The sequence below is a fragment of the Rhinatrema bivittatum genome, chromosome 3 (genome assembly GCF_901001135.1).
Source record: "Rhinatrema bivittatum chromosome 3, aRhiBiv1.1, whole genome shotgun sequence".
NCBI lineage: Eukaryota > Metazoa > Chordata > Amphibia > Gymnophiona > Rhinatrematidae > Rhinatrema > Rhinatrema bivittatum.
The window spans coordinates 35,008,394-35,030,515 of record NC_042617.1 but is presented as its reverse complement, the minus strand read 5'-3'; the positions used below and the strand labels follow the sequence as shown (position 1 = coordinate 35,030,515).

The window sequence follows — 22,122 nt, the reverse complement described above, 5'->3', positions numbered from 1 at the left end:
TTTTTGAGGATGCAAGTGATGAAAGTCCTGTAGCATCTCTTTATCCAGGTTATTAGACATTGGTGTCCAAGAGTTTTCTTCAGGGCCATACCCTTCCCATGACAGGAGGTATTCCCATACTCTGCCTCGTCTTCTCACATCGAGAACTGCATCTACTTTGTATTCGATGTCTTTTTCTGCATCTATAGGTGTTGCTTCTGGTACCTTGTTGGAGAACTCAAGGTACCAGATGGCTTCAATAGTGAGACGTGGAATGCATTGTGGATCTTTAAAGTAGATGGTAGCTTCAGACTGTAAGTGAGATTGCCCAGTCGTCTGAGAACGGGAAATGGTCCGATGAAGCGAGGAGCGAAGCAAGCTGAAGGAAGTTTAAGTCTTAAGTGCTTCGTGGAAAGCCAGACTTTATCACCAGGCTTGAAGTCTGGAGCCTTGCAGTGATGAGCATCGTATCCTTTCTTTGCTCAAAGTCCTGCTTTGGTAAGCTCTCTTGTCTGAGTTCAAAGTTGCTGGATATCTTTGGCAGTAGAGCTGCCGGGGATGACACTGATAACGGAAGTGGCAGTGGTGGCTGTGGTAGTCGTCCGTAGAGCACTTCGAATGGTGTTGGTGCAGTGGATGTTGCTGGGTGAGAATTTATGGTAAATTCTTCCCAGGGCAACAGTTCACTCCAATCATTCTGGCGAGTGTCCATGTAGGCACGAATGAACTGTTTGAGAGTCCTGTTCATCCTCTCTGTCCATTGGATTGTGGATGGTATGCGGAGGTGAAGTCGAGGGAAATATCGAACTTTTTACATAGTGCCTTCCAGAAGTTAGCTGTGAATTGGGCTCCTCGATTGGAGACTATGTGCTTAGGCAAGCCATGCAGGCGGAAGATGTGCGTAATGAATAGCTTGGCGAGCTCCATGGTGGTGGGAAAGCCTGGGAGAGCCACAAAATGAGCCATCTTCGAGAACCGATCTACATTTACCCTTATTGGTGTTGTTTCCTCCTGATGATGGTAAATCTACCACGAAGTCTGAGGCAATATGTGTCCATGGTTCTTCTGGCACTGGCAAGGGTTGGAGAAGACCCCATGGACGACCCGGCGGCGTCTTCTGTTTAGCACAGTTTGCGTAGGAAGCGACGTAGGAGAATGTGTCTTCCTTCATGGTGGGCCACCAGTAATAGGTCTGAAGTTTAGACAGGGTTCAATGTTGACCAGGATGTCCTGAAAGCTTGAAGTCGTGGGCCCAAGCCAATAACTTCTTTCTGAGGTTCTTGGGTACGATAGTCTTTCCTGCAGGTACTGAGTGGGTAGCTGCCAATATGACCTTCTCTGGGTCAATGATGTGTTGCGGTTCTTCAGGTATGTCCTCAGAGAGAAATGAGAGAGTTAGAGCGTCAGCGTTGATATTCTTATCTCCAGGGTGGTATTTGAGCACAAAGTTGAACCTGCTGAAAAACAGAGACCATCTCGCTTGTCTATGATTCAGGCGCTGTGCGTGGCGGAGGTACTCCAGATTCTTATGGTCTGTGAAGACCGTTACTTGATGTTGCACTCCGAGCCATCGAATGCCATCTTCATAGCCATAAGCTCCATATCTCCTATTCCGTAGTTTTTCTCTGCAGGAGAGAAGCGGTGGGAGAAGAATGAGCATGGTTGTGGAACTTTTGAATCATCAGCCTGGCTTAATACGGCCCCTATGCCAAAATCTGAGGCGTCGACCTCCATGATGAAAGGCTTGGAGGGGTCTGGGTGTCGAAGACATGGCTTGCTGGAAAAGGCATCTTTTAGTTTCTGGAATGCAGCTATCACTTCTGGAGACCAATTAGCAACATTGGCACCTTTCTTTGTCATAGCTGTAAGCGGCACTGTGAGTGAAGAGTAATTCTTGATGAAGGTCCTGTAATAGTTGGTGAAACCTAAGAAGCATCTGCGAGCCTTTAACCTGGTGGGTTACGCCCATTTCTGGATACTCTCCAGCTTCTGTGGATCCATTTGAAAGCCTTGATTGGAGACGATGTAGCCTAGGAAAGGTACTGACTCTTTGTGAAATTCACATTTGGATAGCTTGGCATAGAGATCATTCTCATGGAGCCTCTGTAGAACTCTCTTAACATCCTCCTGATGAGTGGTCATGTTTTGCAAGAATATCAGTATGTCGTCCAAGTAAACAACAACACACTTATAGAGGAGATCCCGGAAAATGTCGTTCATTAAATTTTGAAAGACAGCCGGGGTGTTGCACAGGCTGAAGGGCATCACTAGATATTCAAAGTGACCGTCCCGAGTGTTGAAGGCCATCTTCCACTCATCGCCATCTTGAATGCGAAGTAAATTGTAGGCTTCTTTCAGATCCAGTTTGGAAAAGATTTGAGCTCCTTGTAGTCTGTCAAATAACTCTGAAATCAGAGGCAGGGGGTAATGATCCTTTATTGTTATTTCATTGAGGCCCCTGTAGTCTATACATGGGCGTAATGTACCGTCCATTTTGCCCACAAAGAAAAAGCCTGCGTCAGCAGGGGACTTGGATGGTCTTATGAAGCCTTTTTGGAGATTTCCTGGATATATTCGGACATGGCTTTATTTTCTGCTACAGACTGAAGGTATACCCTACCCTTGGGTGGCTCCGTATTAGGCTTTAGATTAATAGCGCAGTCATGAGGTCTGTGAGGCAGAAGTACATCTGCAGCTTCTTTTGAAAAGACATCTTGGAAAGATGCATATTGAGGCGGCAACCCCAGCAGCACTGGGGTAGTAGGCATTCAGGGTAACGGAACAACCTCCCTTCAGGCATTTTTCATGGCAGTCAGGTCCCCATCTAGACAGTTCCAGTGTAGCCCAACTGAACTGAGGCATATGCTGCTGCAGCCAAGGTAATCCCAGTACTATAGGGTGCATGGCCTTCTCTAAAACAAAGGAGGAGATGGTCTCAGAATGGAGGGCACCGGTTCGTAGACACACTGGTTCCATGCATAGTCTCACTTCACCCGGTAAGGGCTCTCCATGGATGGATGAAAGAAGTAGTGGAGGCTTCATAGTGGAAGTGGGGATCCGTAGGTGCTCCACTAATCGTTGTAGAATGAAATTGCCTCCTGCCCACTAGGGCAAGAGTCTGATACTCTAACAGTCCGCAGATCAAGGATACAGGAAGAGAGAGCAGAGGAGGAGGAGTGGTGAGACCTAAGAAGAGTCCTCCTGCAGGACTTAGGTCTGCCAGTTTCCCGGACATATAGGGCAATTTTGGACAGCATGACCGGCTTGTCCACAGTACATACACAGCCCTAATTTCTTCCGCGTTCTTCTCTTTTGAAGTCAGATGGCTGCGGCCTATCTGCATAGGTTTTTCTTCGCTGGCTAATGGGACCGAAGGAACAGGCCTGGGTGTGGACTTGACTCGAACTTCGCTCAGAAAAGGTCTCCTGGGCGTCTTGGTCTCTTGAACCTTGTCGCGAAGTCAGTGATCGATCCTTGCTGCCAATTTCACTAGTTCAGCCAAGGTCTCAGGCATCTCACGAGCGGCGAGTTCGTCTTTCAGACGGGAGTTCAGTCCTTCAAAGAAGAGAGTCTTTAGGCATCTCGGGTCCCAGGATAATTCAGACGCCAGTGTCTTGAATTCGATAGCGAAGTCAGCTAGTGGTTTGTTCCCTTGCTTCAGGTGAACCAAAGAAGATCCTGCAATGGTGTACTGGGCAGGATCATCAAAGACTGACTTAAACAGTTCGAGAAAACCTTCAAGGTCGTGAAGGATTGGATCCTCACGCTCCCACAGCGAAGAGGCCCAAGACAATGCTCGTCCATCTAGATACGACAGTATGTAGGTAGTCTTGGCATAGGCTGTGGGAAAGTGGCCAGGTTGTAATGCAAAGTGCATGCAGCACTGGTTAATGAAGTCTCTGCATCTCCATACTTCTCCCGAGAAGCGGGTGGGAGCTGCTAGAGGCACTGTAGTCTTGACCGTCACCTCATATGGTTTAGCTTCTTTACCTAAGGTGGAAGGCGAGTTCATCTGGGTGTGCAGTAGATTAAATGTAGCGGTCAGTCCTTCTAGCGCAGTCTTCTGTTCGGAGATCCGCTGAGCCAGGCCTGGAATGGCCTGCAACGCAGTGAGCTGAGCTGGATCCATGGAGTTAGCAATCTGTTATGATAACATGTTTTATGGATTCTTGGGTGCTGTGGAGATGACCACGCTCAAGGGGAGGAGCCCCGTGAGGAGCCACAGCACTGGGCTTGACTCGTGCACACAAAACACAGGGTAAATCTTTTATTAAACAGCTTGAGATCTCCACCAGAGGTGGCAGTAGTGAGGCAGTCTGTAGCTGTAGTCTCAGGGACCTCGGCAGAGGGAGCCCTTCTCTCCTAGATGACATCAAGAGGTTCCGCAGCAGGTCTCCCAACAAGGAGATACTGTGGATGAGATAGACAGAGTTAGATAACTCACTAGGTGTTGGCTGTTGATATGCGATTCCACCAGGTATGTAGTTGAAGGTACAGGCACCGAGGCAGGGAGAGCAAGCCCATGAGGAGCGAGTACCTGTTCCCTGAAAGGAACCTGAAATAAAGCAGAGGGCCCCCGAGGAGCTTCCTGCGGCAGCATGGAAGCGGCAGAGTAGCATAGACAGGAACGGATTTGAGTTCTTTCTAACTCAGGGAGCTAGCAAATTGATGAAGGTAATATACCCGGATGGCGGGATGTCAGCATGAGGGAACGCCCTCGAGGTTCGCGCCAAGGGTGGTACAAAGGCATGGGTTGTGCGCACACCCTAGTAGGTACCTGGGAGGAGCAATGGCGGAAGGCTGCACCATAGCCGTTCTGGGGATGTCAGAGAGGTCGGCTGGAAGATGCAGCGGTAGCCATCTTGCCCAGGTAAGGGGAGGAGCTGAGAATAAGGTGAGGCAAGCGGGGCGAAGTCGGCGAAGACCGACAGACGCAACACCAACAGTGGTCAATATGGGTCACAGGTTACCATTTCTCGTTGCTCACTCCCAGGGATAAGTCTGAATTATGTGGGTAATTTTGTAAGTTGCCTATAGTTTGTCACCAGGTGACTTATAATAAAAACAACAACCATAATAAGTGGTGACTTTTCCAAATCTACCTGGCTAATAATGGTGTAAGGCCTTTTCCTCCAGGAACTTGTCCAAACCCTTTTTAAACCCAGATATGTTAGATGCCTTGATCAAGTCCCTCAGGCAACAAATTCCACAGCTTGATTGTGCATTGTGTGAAAAAAAAATACTTTCCACAATTTGTTTTAAAACTGCTACCTGTTTCATGGAGTATCCCCTAGTCTTAGTGCTATTTGAAAGCGTGAAAAAAAAAAAAAGAAAGAAAGAAAAACAAAAAACAACTGTTCCCCATTTGCCAGTTCTTCCTCACTCATGATTTTATAAACCTCTATTATATTACCTCCCAGTCATCTCTTCTCCAAGCTGAACAGCACTAATCTGTTCAACTTTTCCTCATAAGGGAGCTGTTCCATCCCCTTTATCATTGTTCCTTTTTCTGTACCTTTTGTAGTTCTGCTTTTTTTTTTTTTTTTTTTTTTTACCATCACTAACACTGAGCTGAAGATTTCAACATATTGTCCACAATGACTCCAAGATCCATTTCCTGGGTGGTGACTCCTACTAGTGAACCCAGTGTTGTGTACCTGTAGTTAGGAATTTTTTCCCGAATGTGCATCACTTTTTTTTGTCCACATTCAATTTCATTTGCCATTTAGATGCCCAGTCCCCCCAGTCTGGCAAAGGTCCTTCTGCAGTTCCCCACAATCCACTCACAGTTTTGTATAATCTGCAAATCTGATCACCTCGCTCATTATTCCCTTCTACAGCTCATTAATAAATATGCTAAAACAGCACCCTCTCAGTTATCTTTCTCGGGAACTTTTATATCAGCATTTATTAAGGAAATGTACCTGCGTGACTCACATTCTAAAGTGTCCTTATCTTTCTTAGTTAATGCTATTATGTTGGTATCAAGTAAATTATCCATCTGTGCAGAGGTTCTAACAATTAAACAACTAAAGAAGCACAGGTGAAAGCAAAGGAAAAAATGTCTTGTAACATTTGACCCAATATCCACTGGGACCAGGGCACTTACATTTCTTTATTTAGATACATCTTCCGCCTTTCAGCCACTTCAAAGCCGATTACGTTCAGGTTTGTGCGCACAGGGCTCGCAATCTAAGTTTTGGACATGATTAAAAAACTTCTAATAGCACGATATAGCTCTTCTGTACAAATTGGAGTCTCCAGTCCCTGCGTTTATTTGTCACTGAGGACTGGCTCTGTCACTGAGGACTGCACTCTGTCCATAAAGGCCTGAATCTGGGACTTAGAACTAGTTTGCTCTATGTATCACAATTTTTTTATAATAGTTTTTAGAGGCCTCTGAAATGTCAGCAAGAGAAAAAGTAAAGTCTGCCAGAGGCTTGCTTGATCTTGCCCACAAAAGCAAGTTGTCTCTTGTTTTGAATGAAATGAGCTAGAAGCTTGCCTGCTTTGCTGCTGTGGAGAAATGAACAGTCTTTTTGATCTCATCTATCTGTAGCATTTTTCCACAAAAATTATCATTCTGGGTCAAACCAAGGATACATCAAGCCCTGTATCTGTTTCCATCAATGGCCAATGCAGGTCCAGTACCTGGCAGAATCACAGATAGTAAACAGACTCCATGCTGCTTACACTTTCCCCAGATTAATTACTTTTGATAGACTTTTCCTCCAGGAACTCGGTCAAACGTTTTTTAAACCCAGCTATGCTAACTGCCTTTACCACATCCTCCAGCAATGAATTCCAAAGTTTAATTGTGCATTGAGAGAAAAAAATATTTTCACAGATTTGTTTTAAAATGTCCTACTTAGCAACTTCTTGAGTCCCCTAGTCTTTTTTATTTTCTGAAAGAGTAAACAGCTGATTTGCATTTACCCATTCCAGTCACTTATTATTTTATAGACCTCCGTCATATCTCCCCTCAGCAGTCTCTCTTCCAAACTGAAAAGCCATATCTTTTCCTCATAGGTGAGCCGTTCCATCCCTTTGTTATTTTGGTTGCCCTTCCCTATACCTTTTTCAGTTCAGTTATATCTTTTTTGAGATGCAGCGACCAGAATTGCACACAGTACTCTAGGTGAGGTCACACCAAGGAGTGAAACAGAAGTATTATGGTATTCTCTGTTTTAGTTATCATTTCTTTCCTAATAATTTCTAACATTCTGTTTACTTTTTAGATCACCGCCACCCACTGAGCTGAAGATTTCAATATATTGCCCAGGACGACACCCAGATTCTTGTCCTGGGTGGTAATTCCTAATATGGAACCTAACATTGTGTAAGTGCAGTTTGAATTATCATTCCCTATGTGCATCACTTTGCACTTGTCCACATTACGTTTCCCAGCTTGTCCTTCCGAATCTTTACTCACGCCAACCTGCAGGAGCAAGTTCATAATACTGAGTCAGCATCCTGTGCCTCCCTTACCCAAAGCAACACTCCTCACCTTCCCTAACACTCCTTGCCTTTTGGATTTCCTCCCCCCTCCCAAAAAAAACCCACATTCGCCTCCTTTCACCCTCACCCCCTTTAAATATTCCCCCCCCATCCTGTCCCACAAATCATTCTCATCCGACTCCCTCCTCTGCCCTCAGCTGAATCCCAAGTCTGCAGTCTGTGCAGCAAAGATATCTACGGCTCAGGGCAATGACTCGCCAAGCAAACAGAGCACAACAGAGCAGAGTGCTGTACTCCAGGCAGCTGGTAGGGGGAGGGAGTAGGATTATGAAGGAAAGGCTCTACTCTGCCATTCACTTGATTTGTGGGCTCCCTGCTCCTACTCCTGCCATCCAGTCTTCCCTAGTGCTGTCTAGCTGCTGTGGGGACAGGAGGGCAGGACTGGCGAGGCAAGCAAGAGATCTGGGGCACTGTTCAATAAAGTCGGCAGGGAGGAAGATCATGCTGAGGCTGCCAGCAATGCAGCACAGAAAGAACGTTCCCAAGGCACACATGTTGAGAAGCATCACAGCAAATTTTAACAATAGATTACAAATTACTAGTAATAAGTCTGCAATTTCATTTTTTATTTATTTCAGAACTTGGGTGTATAAACCATCTAGTCCAGGTGATTTGCTACTCTTTAGTTTGTCAGATAACCCTATTAGATCTTCAAGGTTCACCGTGATTTGTTTCAGTTCTTCTGAATCATCACCATTAAATACCATTTCTGGCATGGTTGTCTCCTCAATAACTTCAGTAAACACCAAATGCCAAGAATTAATTTAGTCTTTCTGTTATGGCCTTGCTTTCCTTAGGTGCCCTTTTTCTCTTTATCATTTAACAGTCCAACCAACTCCCTAACAGGCCTGCAGCTTTGGATGACCTTGAAAAAAAAGGTTTTATTATGAGTTTTTGCCTCTATGGCCATTACTTTCCATCATCTCTTCCCCTCCCCCTCACATTATCATCACCTTCTTCCCTCTCCCTCCACCTCTCTTCCCCCCCCCCTAAAATCATCACCTTCTCTCTCCACCTCCTCACCCCTGGCATCATCAACTTCCACCATCTCTTCCCTCCCTCGCATTATCACCTTCCCTCTTCTTCTACCCTCCCCCCATCAACATCAACTTTACTCTCCCTCCACCCTTCTCCCACAACCCCTAGAATCATCACCTTCTCTCTCCACCTCCTCATCCCAGCATCATCATCACCACCTTTGCTTTCAAGTCTACCCCTCTCTCCCACCTTCTGGCATCATCATTACCTTCACTCTCTTCCTCTATCTCTTCTCCTTGCCCCTGGCATCATCATCATCACATTCCCTTTCCTTCTACCTCTATCTCCCAACCCCTGGCATCATCACCTTCTCTCTCCCTCCTATCTTCTGCTCCTCCCCCCCCCCAACGCCTTTCCCTCTACACCCATCCCCCACCCCCCAGGCATCATCACCTTCACTCCCCCATGATCATCGCCTTCCCTTTCCCGCATCCCCTAGCATCATCGCCACCTTCCATTTCCTTCTACCCCTCTCCCTCACCCACTGGCATCATCACTTTCTCTCTCTCCCTTCACTCCCCATGATCATCGCCTTCCCTCTCCCGCATCCCCTAGCATCATCGCTTTCTCAGCCTGGTATCATCACCACCTTCCATTTCCTTCTACCCCTCTCCCTCACCCACTGGCATCATCATTACTTTCCCTTTCCCTCTACCCCTCTCCTCTGATGTGCTCATAGCCCTTATTGCATGAATGATTTGTGTTGAAAAGCAGTGAAGAGGCAATGAAACATTTTTTTACATGTCACACGAGAAGTCATTACTCTTGTTCTCACGTTTTTTGATCATAAGTAGCTTTATAATTACTAACAACTATAACATGACATTTGTGCTAGACAGGCAGATGCCATAGAAGGAGAGAAAAACTAGCTATAAATGCTGTATTAACAGAAAAGAACTGGACCATAGGGTTACAGAAGCATATTTAGAACGGACCAAGGCCATGCAGAGATTCAGCTAGTAACAAAAGCCAGAGACAAAATTTACAAACAAAGCGAGGATTAATTTACATGCAGAGCGAGAACAAATCTACTATAAACAATCTGAATGGCCATATGTAGAGAGCCAAGCATAGAAATGGTGTCAATTATGTAACCTAGATTAGGGGTTGGAAATGTACAAGTAAAAAAATCCTATATAATATTTTATCATCGGTGAAATCATTTGGGAAAGAGTTTTATACTATTGCTTTGAGTAGTACTCTGCCGATACCGCTCTCTCCATAAGGCCTTATTATATTATTTTGTAACATTTAATAAAAAAAGATTTCTCCACATCTGTCAGCTCTAAGCGTCTACTTCAGTGAACCACAACACCCCCCACCACCAGACATCACCACCTTTTCCACCCATCCCCTGGTAACATCATCATCATCTCCTTTCCTCTCCCTTCACTCCCCCCCCATCATAATCACCTTCCCTCTCTCACCACCTCTTCTTCTCAACCCCTGGCATCATGATCTTCCTTCTGCCTCAACCCCTCTCTCTGATCCCCCTGGCATCATTATCAACTTCCCTCTGCCATCATCACCTTTCTTCTCCCTCCATCCATTTCCCTCATCCCCTGGCATCAACTTCCCAATCTCTCCACCCCCTGGCATTATCATTTTCTCTTCCCTCTCCCCTCCATAGTCACCTTCTCTTCCCTTTCCCTCCATAGTCACCTTCTCTTCCCTTTCCCTCCAAACCATTATATCACCTGCCCTCTCCCTCACTTTCTGGCATCATCACCTGCCCTCTCTCTCTCTCCAGTCCTCTCCTCCATCACCATCATCATCATAATTTTCTGCTCCCCCACCCTGATTTCACCTCCTCTTCCCTTTCCCTCCACCCCCCTGACATCACTTTCCTTCGACCTCACCAGTTGGCATCGGCACCACCTTCCCTCTCCCACCACCTCTCTTCCCCACCGCTTGAAGCATCATCATCTTCCCTCGCCCTCTATCCCTCTTCCCCATCTCCTGGCATCATCTCTTCCCTTCCCCTCTCCCCCATAGCCAGTGGCACATTCAACTGTCCTTTTCACCACCCCCAAATCCAATCCTTGAACAGCAGAAGTCTGGGAGCGGGCTTCCGAGTGCTGCTTCTTCCTCCTTTGTCAGCTTCCATCTGCAATCTGAACTGCATGGGGCCAGCAGCTCTCACAACTACTACAGGACCCCAATGCACTTTCTATTGCAGAGGAGCACCAGAGAAGAGACAGCAAGACCAGCTGCCGATATGTGCAGCTCTCTGATGCCCCCTGCTGGATGGAGAACATCCTGCAGGCCAGGAGGGAAATAGAAAATGAGACTGCGGCTGCAGCACACCGATCCGTAAACACTGCTCTATCAGAATATTCTAACTTCCTTGTTATGTCAGTATCTTCTGAACCATGTGCTCCTGAGCAGCTGTCTGCTTTCCTTATGATTTAGTTGAAAAGCTGCTCTATCTTTTTAAATGCTAGTGTCAGCAGCTGCATTTCACCCTGGTTAAGATGGAGCCTATCCTATGGGAATATTTTTTTCAGCTGAGGCCAGCCCCGAAGCTTTATCTCTGAGAGGGAGCAAGTGCAACTGTTAATGAGCCTGCATGAGAGTGGTCCTTCACTATGTGTTAAGAATCAGATGATCTTCCCGGTTTCAAGATACATGTATAAGAATAACTCAGAAAAGGACCTGCTTCTAATCCCCTTATAGATGCAGGACCTTTCTGCTTTGATTGGAATTGTGCAAGATCCACAAAAAGCACTCGCTGATTGCCTGCCCCATCACATACTCAAGATGCTGAAACCATTTGCAGTCCCATTCACATACAGGCCCCTCCAGAATTAAACAAGCAGGAGCAAAAATGTAAAAAGTCTTAAGGTACCTTAGCAAACAACTCTGCCTGTCCAGCTGGCCTTCGGTCAAGCTCTGCTACTTCTAGGCCATTTTCGCCATGGTTACCATTGGGGATTTTTGCAGGCAATGTCTGCTGTTCCAGTTGTATCAGTACCCGGTTCACAGCACACAGAGCTGCCTCCCGGCACAGCGCCATCAGGTCAGCACCCACATAGCCTGGAGTCAAATGTGCCAAGTGATGGAAATCAAAGGAGTCGGGGAGCTTAAGCTTCCTACAGAGGGTCTGCAAAATTCTGGGCAAGAAAAAAAAAACAAAAAGGCAGCATTATTTCCTGGAAACAAATTAACAGAAATAAGAATCAGTTTGCCCACCAAGTTGGGCCTCTCTCTCTCTCTAATTCTCTACAGCTTTGGATAAATAAGCCCACACATTTCCATACGTACACCAACACCAGCTTCCTCCTTAGTCTTTTACCCACCCTCTCAACCCTGTTCCCACCACTGCTCTTTATACCTGGCCCAAGCAGGCCCGAACTCCAGCCCAGCACTGGCCTTCACTACCCCGCCCACCAAAGGACTACCTCCTCGCATCTCCTTTCAGTCAAACCTAGAGTCGACTGTCTTACAGTTGACTGCCTCGCAATGCACTGAAATCTCACTCGCTCTCTGCTGGGATCCATTTCCCCGGCCTGCACAGAGGCGTGGCACCTACCAGCTAAGGTAAGCCGAAAAAGAAAAAAGAGGGCAACATTTCCCTAACCCCAGGGAAACCAAAAGGGGAAAAATACCAGATTTATTTATTTTTTAAACAAATCTTTACTTTGATTCTTTCATGTATTTTAAATACTGTAGTTATTTCTCAAAAATCAAATATTCCCATAAAATTACAAAGTCCCCACACTACATCCACATGGTAAAAATACACCCTGCAACCAACTCTTATTCAATAAAATCATCAAATATTCTATTCACACAGACATGTCATGTCTCACACAAACCAAATCACTTTTCCTTTGAAAGAGCATACAAACTTTTACAACCTTAAATCACAAACAAATATCTATAAAGGATATTTCCAATGACTCTAATAGTAAATGTCTCTATATTGCGAATAAAGACAACTTGTAAATCTTTCCAAAACAAAAGTTCATCAGAAAACCCCAAGGGGGTAATCCAAATCCAAATGATATGTAGAGGCCTGTATAACAAAGACTTCTTCTGCACAATCTTGTCAACTCTCATTGCAGACTGGCATGCCCAAAAAGGTTCTTCACATCCGGGCCGATACAGTAAATGTGGGAGAGCAGGCGAACGCCCACTCTCCTGTGCGCGTGATTCACTATTCAAATTAGATCCGGCGGTAAAAACAGGCAAAAGGAGGCGCTAGGGACACTAGCACGTCCCTAGTGCTTCCTTTTGGCCTGGAGCGGTGGCTGTCAGTGGGTTTGACAGCCGACACTCAATTTTGCCGGCGTCGGTTCTCGAGCCCGCTGACAGCCACGGGCTCGGAAACCGGATGCCGGCAAAATTGAACGTCCAGTTTTCAACCCGACAGCCGCGGGCCGACTTCAAATTTTTTTTTTTGGAAACTTTCGGGACCTCCGACTTAATATCGCCATGATATTAAGTCGGAGGGCGCACAGAAAAGCAGTTTTTACTGCTTTTCTGTGCACTTTCCCGGTGCCCGAAGAAATTAGCGCCTACCTTTGGGTAGGCGCTAATTTCTGAAGCAAAATGTGCGGCTTAGCTGCACATTTTGTTTTCTGAATTGCGCGGGAATACCTAATAGGGCCATCAACATGCATTTGCATGTTGCGGGCGCTATTAGGTTTGGGGGGGTTGGACGCGCATTTTCGGCCCCTTACTGAATAAGGGGTAACGCTAGCGCGTCGAAAACGGCCCGATTGATAGGTGGTGTTTGATGGACTCATTCTTTTAATGATTGCATTCCATCAGAAACATTTTTTGATTTCTGATAACTATAGTACTTAAAATATATTAAAAAATCAAAATAAAGATTTGTGTAAAAATTCCCTTATCTTATCCACTAAAAGTATGATTAAAATTATACACTTTCTGAAAACAAGCATAGAATAATCACATGTTTGGCAGATAAGGGAGGGTCCCGGACTGGTCTGGCTGAACTCAAGGAAAGGAAATGATCAGGTAAAAACTAATTTCTCTTTCCTCTTCATCCAGCTAGAGGAGGAGTTTAAATGTATGGGATGTACTCAAGCTATATCTCGAACGGGCTGGACATTGTCAAACCCACTCTTAAGACAGCTGAACCAAAAGATACTTCCTTATTGGTTCAAATGTTGAGGCGATAAAGTACTGCAAAATAATGCAAGGAAGACTAGGTTACCACTTTGTAACTCTTCAGGTGGTGAAACCAACCAAAGCTTGACCCAAGTTTGGGAGTGGTCATCCTCTAACTGCGTAGGCTGCACTTATGACTTCTTTAAATCAGCATGCCAATGAAGCTTTCTTAGCCATGTCCCACTTAAATGCTCGCGCATGGAGGATCGATGATCCAATCCCCTAAAACCATTCCGAATCTTAATTACACAACAGAACATTCCGCACATCCAAGGAATGGAGCAGCAAATACACTTTCCCACTCAACTCTCTATGGAAGGAAGGAAGGAAGGCACACTATTCAACTAAGGTGAAAAAGCAAAATTGCCTTTTGAAGGAATATCAAATTTATATAAATTTGTACCATTTCCTTTGAAAGAACAAGACAGACTCTTTGCACAAATGATCTTACAGCTCAGAAATTCACTAGCGACTTATCCAAAAAAACTCTTTAAAGGGCTGTACAGAAGTACCCATCAGAAAGGATATCACCATATTCAAATTCCAAGACAAGACCAATTCTTTTACTAGTGGTCTACGTGCTTCACTCTTCACAGGGAACAAGAAAACTTGGGATAAGAGGATAACAATGAATCCTAAACGAAACTTCTGAAACACATAAAGGAAAATTGGTTCTTACCTGCTAATTTTCGCTCCTGTAGTACCAAGGATCAGTCCAGACGGCTGGGTTTTGCCTCCCTTCCAGCAGATGGAGACAAAGAAAAACTTGAAGGGCACCCACTAAAATACCAGTATGCCACCTGCGATCCCTTCAGTATAAACAGTTGCAAAGGTTCCTATCTGCTTTGATACTAACAACCTCACATCCTAATCTAATGGTTAGATCAAAAACTGGGGAAAAGGAATGTGACCAAAGAACTTTGTACATAAAATGAGCACTATGAAAATTGAATTCATCAAAAACTGCGCGTACTTGAATAGTTTGCTTCTCATTCGAAAGCCTGCAGATAGAAAAGATACAAGCGAGCGGACTCTCCCTTTTTATCGTATCTTCATCCCTGGGCGGGCATCTGGACTGATCCATGGTACTACAGGAATGAAAATTAGCAGGTAAGAACCAATTTTCCTTTTCCTGTATGTACCCGGATCAGTCCAGACTGCTGGGATGGACCCAAGCTGCCCTACATGGGGTGGGACCTGGAGAGTCCTGCACGAAGCACACTACTGCCAAAACAGTCGGCATCCGGAGCCTGGACGTCTAACAGATAATGCCTAGCAAAAGTGTGCAAAGACTTCCAAGTCGCCGCTCTACATATCTCCTGTGGTGAGACCAGCTGACTGTCTGCCCAAGATGCAGCTTGAGAGCGGACTGAATGAGCTTTTAAACCATCTGGTACTGCCCGGCCATGACAGATATATGTTGAAGCGATCGCTTCCTTCAACCAACGGGCAGTGGTAGCCTTGGATGCCTTATGCCCTTTCTTAGGACCGCTTCAAAGGACAAAGAGATGGTCTGACAACCTGAAGTGATTAGTAGCCTCCAAATAGCGAAGGAGAACCCGCCGGACATCTAACTTCCTCAAGTCGTGATCCTGAGGAGACCCAGAATCCAAATCTGGGAAAGCTGGCAACTCCACAGACTGGTTCAAGTGGAAGGCAGACACTACTTTCGGGAGAAAGGACGGAACCATTCTGAGAGACACCCCTGAAGCTGTAAACCTAAGAAAAGGTTCCCTACAAGACAGTGCTTGAAGCTCCGATATGTGCCCCGCCGAGCAGATAGCCACTAGGAAAACAGACTTGAGCATTAGATCCTTCAAAATGGCCCATTTGAGGGCTCAAAAGGAGGCCTGCACAACCCACGAAGAACGAAGAACCAGATTCAGACTCCAAGGAGGACACACCGACCATACTGGGGGCTTCAAGTGTTTAGCACCCCGCAGAAGATGCGAAACGTCCGGATGAGCTGCCAGGGACATTCCATCAATTTCCCCCCGCAAACAGCCCAGGACTGCCACCTGCACCCTGAGAGAACTGTACGCCAGACCTTTCTTCAACCCTTCCTGTAAGAAAGCGAGTATATGAACAAGAGGTACAGCGTGGGGCAATGCCCAAACCAGTACACCACGAATCGAACACCTTCCAGACTCTTAACATATGTAAGCATCGTAGAGGTCTTACATGCCCTCAAAAGGGTAGAAATGACCGCGTCCAGATAACCCTTCTTTCTCAATTGCCTCCTTTTATAAACCAGGCTGCTAGACTGGTCGAAAAATACTGGACCTTGCCTCAGAAGATTCGGAAGGTGACTGAGACGAAGCAGACTGTCCACTGCCAAGTTGACCAGGTTTGCGAACCACAGCCTCCGAGGCCCACTCCGGAGCCACAAGGATGACCGAGCCTTGATGGGGCTCTATTCTTCGCATGACCTTGACCACTAGGGGCCAGGGAGGGAACATGTAGAGCAGAATGTCACGGGGCCAGGGAAGGACATGGGCATCCACTCCTTCCGCCCCTTGCTCCCTTCTGCGACTAAGAATAGAGCCGCCTTCGCATTCAACCAAGTCACCATCAAATCCAGCCAAGGAACGCCCCACTGACGAGTCAAGAGCTTCATCGCCTCGTCTGAGAGCTTCCATTCTCCGGGGTCCAATCGCTGGCGACTTAAGAAGTCCGCCTGAACGTTGTCCACTCCGGCTATGTGCGATGCCACCAGACGGGGGAGATTTCCTTCCGCCCAGACCATCAGCATGTCTGCCTCTAAGGCCACCGACTGGCTTTTCGTTCCCCCTTGATGAATGATATATGCCACAGTTGTCGCATTGTCGGACAAAATCCGTACAGACTGATGACGGATGAGGGAAGAAACTTCAGCAAGGCTAGCCGCACTGCCCTGGTTTCCAGACGGTTGATGGACCACTGCGCTTCCTGCTGTGTCCACTGACCTTGTGCCGCATGAGACTGGCAAACTGCCCCCCCCCCCAACCGGAGAGACTGGTGTCTGTCGTCACGATCACCCATTGCGGCACTTCCAGCTCCACTCCCCGACTTAAGTTCTCGAGGATCAACCACCATTCCAGACTGGACCTGGTCGGTTCCTGAAGAGGCAACAGAATCTGAACTCTTCCGATTTGGGATCCCAACGGAAAGCAATGCTCTTTGTAACAGCCTCATATGAGCAAAGGCCCAAGAAACCAACTCCAGAGTAGATGCCATAGAACCAAGCACCTGCAAGTAGTCCCTCACCTTAGCCACTGGCAGGGACAGGATGCGACAAACCTGCGACATCAGCTTGCCGATCCGCTTCTGCATGAGGAAGACTTTCCCCATCTGCATGTCAAAGCATGCGCCTAAGAAGTCCAGAACCTGAACAGGAGACAAGTGACTCTTGGTGGTGTTAATGACCTAACCTAGAGAGGGAAGGCTGTGCAGCACTCTGTTGACCGCTAACCTGCACAGGTGCTCTGACTTCGCTCGGATCAGTTAGTCATCCAAATATGGATGAACCAGAATGCCTTCTCGCTGAAGGGCTGCCACTACCACCACCATCACCTTCGTAAATGTGCGTGGGGCGGTCGCCAGTCCGAACAGAAGGGCTTGGAACTGATAATATTTGCAGAGAACCGTCAAGTTCAGCGAAGCTAGAAACTCTCCTTTGCATACAGCCGCCATCACCGAAAGCAGGGTCTCCATGCGAAAACGGGGCAACCGGAGGGCTCTATTGACCTTCTTCAGGTCAAGGATTGGTCGAAAAGAGCCTTCCTTCTTGGAGCCCACGAAATAAATCGAATACCTCCCCGTCCGGTGCTCGTCCGGAGGAACTGAAACAACCGCTCCCAGATCCTCCAACCGAAGGGTTTGAGCCATGATGTGCCGTTTTGAAGAGATCCGAAGGGAGAGATTAGAAACAGGTCTCGCAGGGGCCGAGCAAATTCTAACGCGTAGCTATATTCTATGATGCTTAGAACCCACCGGTCGGACATTATGTTGACCCACTCCTCGTAGAATAGGGAGCGCCAACCCCCTATCACCGGAACAGAGGAATGGGTCGGCATTATCTCATTGTGAGGACTTGGCTGCCTGACCTGGATGGACTCCATCACGAGCAGGCCGACAGCCTCGAAAGGAAGAAGTCCAAGCCTGGGGCCTACCCGAAGATTGACGTTGACCGTAGGACGGCCTGGTCTGCCGAAACTGGCGCTGACCTTGAAAAGCGACCGCGACGGTCCAAAAGGCTTGGAAGGCGTATCCTCGGGAAGCTTGTATACCTTATTATCCCCTAAAGATTTAATAAGCTGTTCCAAATCTTCACCAAACAAGAATTTTCCTCTGAAAGGAAGTTCCCCAACTGAGACTTAAATGATACATCAGCCGACCAGTTACAGAGCCACAACAGCCTTTGAGCCGACACCATGTGAAGGCTAACCTGCACCACTGGGCCTCCAGCAGTCCTCCCCGTAGCCCCCTCTTTTAAAGGATGAAGAGCCTTCTCCTCTGGGGATGCAGCAGGAGCAGAGGCTCTCGCGGGAGAGCCTCCCCGCCGGCTCCCCACAAGCGCTCTACGCAATGCACACGGCATCGCTTAGGCTCAGAGGCAGGGGAAACACTAAAAAATAACACCCTCCGGAGCTCGGGAGACTGCAGAGCAAAAAAAATAAAGCACTCGAAATTTTTTTTTCCCCCAAGAATCACCGCAACTCGCATGGCCCAGAGTATTGCAGACTCTGGGCCAAGGGGGGAGAGACCAGCCCACCAGTAAATCCCCCCTAGTCACTCACCAGTACTCAAGGAATAGAGGCTGCAAATTAGCGGAAGAAATCAAAAGACTTCGGCAGCCAAGCCTGCAACCAGGGAGACAGCCTTGCTGACTTCTCCCCGAGAGGCAAAGTGCTCAGAGCTTTTTTTTTTTTTTTCTTAAAAAGGAGCCGCTTTGGTCTAACTAGAGGTACAGAAAAAAACTGTTATGCTGTTGCTTTCCTTTTTTTTTTTTTTTTTTAAATTAAGGATAGTACCAGGACCGCAGGTTCTGCCACCTTCATCTGCTGGAGACAGAGAAATACTGAAGGGATCGCAAGTGGCACACTGGTATATTAGTGGGTGCCCTTCAAGTTTTTCTCTGTCTCCATCAGCTGGAAGGGAAGCTAAACACAGCAGTCTGGACTGATCCGGATACGTACAGGGAACTGCCATTATTTGTACTTTCAAGAAACTGAGAGCCAGATATTTATCCAACCCTCTTTGCAAAAAAAACTACCACATGGACGGCATCAAATTCCCTTTAGGAAAATACCTGCCTAGCAGTGTACCAGTCTTCAAAAATCTACCAAACCCTGATATACAATATACTAGGGATGTAGAACTTTCCCGAGAAGGCAATAAGGTATCCACCATCTCTCAAGAATATCCTTTCTTGCTTAAACAAATCCCCTCAAGAACCAGGCCGCAAGTCGGAACTGAACCGGATCCCTGCAAAACGCTTCATTCTGTCTGAGGAGACCCAAGTTCCGAGATAGAGAGAGCGAACCACCAACAGCCAAAATAGAACCTCAAACCAAGGCCACCTTGATCAATCGGGCTGAACTACTCTCTTTACCACTCCTTAGTCATCTTCTGCACCCAAGCCAACCCGTAAAATCTCAGGATTGGCGACTTTGTACTAATGTACTTTACAATATACAGTGTTATGCAATTAATAATTATTAAACACTGCTCTGATTAAGAGGAGGAAAGATGTGTGGTATCCGAGTGATCAACACTTGGACGTGTATTGGCAAAACCATCTTGCCATAAGCACAAAGGAGCCAAAAACTTAAATCAGATTTGTAGTAAAAAATGCTGGAAAAGATTTAAGGTTATCTGATATAAAGGACACAGCAAGTCAAAGAGAAATTCATTTCAAACAGCAGCAGAGGGGAGAGCAGGTGGCCTAGTGCTTAGAATAAGGGACTTGTAATGAGGAGACCTGGGTTCAAATCCTCCTCCTGCCACTGACATTTGCTGTGACCTCGAGCAAGTCACTGCCACAAGCACCCACTTGGGAGCAATTTTAAGACTGGCCCAAAAGTGGAAAATCTGACTGTGCACTAATTTTCTAAACATATGCACACTCTCACTTTGAAAGTTATCCCAGGAAAAACATTACCCAAACACATTTACACCTGCTAAATAGGGCAAGTAGTTTTTCTCTGAAAAATTCTCTGCATGCTCTTGAAAATTCATTAGTATGTCCAGACAGGACAAGTTATCCAGCTATGGTTAGCCAGATAACTTGCCCCCAGAAAGTAGGTGAAACAAATGTCCTGCTGACTATCTCCAATTAAAGTTAGTTGGACTACATTTTGCCCGATAACTTAAAACCTAATATTGCCAGTTAAGTTTAAAGATATCTGGCCTTAACCAGTTATACTCAAAAAGAATGTACCAGTTAAATGGAGTAGCATTATTTATTTATTTATTTGTTCAGTTTTATATACCGTCATTCGGTGCAGCCATCATAATGGTTTACAAAACTCAAACAGAGAATAAACAATTAAACATAGTTGCACAAATTAACAGTGGGAGAGATGAAGGGATGGGGGAGAGGTTGGTGGTGAAAAGGGGAGGAGAAGGAAATAAAGGGAAAATGAGGATTGGGATTTATTCATGTTAGGGATGGACTTCTAGCGTTGTTATAAATTCATATTGCTACTACAATGGTTGATGCCAGATGTTTTTTCAATATCTCTCTTGCATGGGTTTGGTTGGTAGTATTGATCTAAGTTAGAATGTTGAATTAAATAATCATTAATGTACACTTTATGAAAAAGCAAAGTCTTTAAATCCTTCTTGAACGTTTTGATATTAGTATGAGTTCTCAAATAAGGTGGTAGGGAGTTTCATTTTTTTGGACAGGCAATGGAGAAAGCTCTAATTCTTGTTGTTGATAGATGAGCATCTCTAATGGGAGGAATTATTAGACGAGAAGTGTTATTTGATCGAAGATTCCTGTTATTCTGTGGAGTAATTTTTAAGCTTGTTTGTTTGTGGTGATCTGAGTGTATTGTGTATAATTGTCAAAATCTTGTATTCAATTCGGGATTTAATAGGAAGCCAGTGTAGTGAAGTTAGTATTGGGGTGATGTGATCATTCTTTTTTTTTTCCAGTTAAAATTCTGGCTGCTGAGTTCTGAAGAATCTGCAGAGGCTTGATGTTGATGTACGGAAGGCCAATCATGAGGGAATTACAGTAGTCAATGGTTGAGAAAATTATTAGTTGTAAAACTGTTCTGAAATCTACTGAATTTAGAAAAGGTTTTATTCGCCTTAGGATTAGGAATTTGTGATATCCTTCTTTGATTTTGGTAGTTATGTGGTTATTGTATGATTGATAATAACATATGATTACGCCAAAGTTTCTGGCGTGAGTGACAGGGGATATTGGGTTAATTTGATTGTGTGTTGCGAATAGAGGTGGTGGTGTTACATTGGGTTTTTTGTTCATGATAAGTATTTCAGTTTTATCAATGTTGATTATGAGTTTTAATTTTGTAAGGAGTTGCTTGATTGATTCAAGTAGTATGGCAGTGTCTTTATATGTTTCATCAATGGAGTTTTTTATGGGATTTAAAAGTTGTATGTCATCTGCGTAGAGGTAGTGGGTGATTTGAAGATCATTTAGTAGCTGGCAAATTGGTAAAAGGTATATGTTGAATAGAGTGGTAGATAATGCTGAGCCTTGTGGAACTCCAGTATTGAGGTTAATTGTCTTAGAGATGTTATTGAATGAAACTTGGTAGCTTCTGTTGGAGAGATAAGATGAAAACCATTGTAAAGTAGTGTCAGCTACACCAATTTTAGATAGTCGTTCTAGAAGAACTTGATGATTTACAGTATCAAATGCTGCAGAGAGGCCAAGGAGTACTAGTAGATATTGCTTTCCATTATCAAATCCTCTTAGAATAGTGTCATTTAATGAGAGAAGGAGAGTCTTAGTATTGAGGTTCTTTCTAAAACCATATTGGTTTGGGGATAGGATGTTGTTTGTTTCCAGGTATTCATCAAGTTGTGAGTGAACTACTTTTTCGATGATTTTGGCAATAAAGGGTAGATTAGAAATAGGGCGGTAGTTTGATAGGTTATTTGGGTCAAGGTTATTCTTTTTTAGTATGGGTTTCATTATTGCTGATTTGAGACAATTGGGATAGTTTCCTTCAGTAAGTGATAAATTGACGATCTTGGTGATTACTTTTGTTATAATAGGTTCAATTGTCTTGAGGCTTGTTATGTGGATGCTATCCAGAGGGTAGTTGGCAGGATTCATTTTCTTGATGATTGATTGGATCTGGATGGCGGAGGAGGTGTCGAAGCTGGTCCATTTTGATTTTATTTTTATGTTCAGACATATGGATTGGGTGTTATTGATGAAGTTGAATTAGGTTTAATATTTTATTGCTAAAGAATGCAGCAAAA

The 22,122-nt window shown here is 45.4% G+C and overlaps 1 protein-coding gene across 1 annotated transcript in view; it reads right to left on the bottom strand.

The window, feature by feature from the left end:
* Window positions 1-22,122, bottom strand: part of NVL (nuclear VCP like) — a 239,096-nt gene that overhangs the window by 122,102 nt on the left and 94,872 nt on the right. The window contains 1 exon segment of the mRNA XM_029593097.1: window positions 11,384-11,648. Within this exon segment, the coding sequence (XP_029448957.1) occupies window positions 11,384-11,648 (265 nt within the window).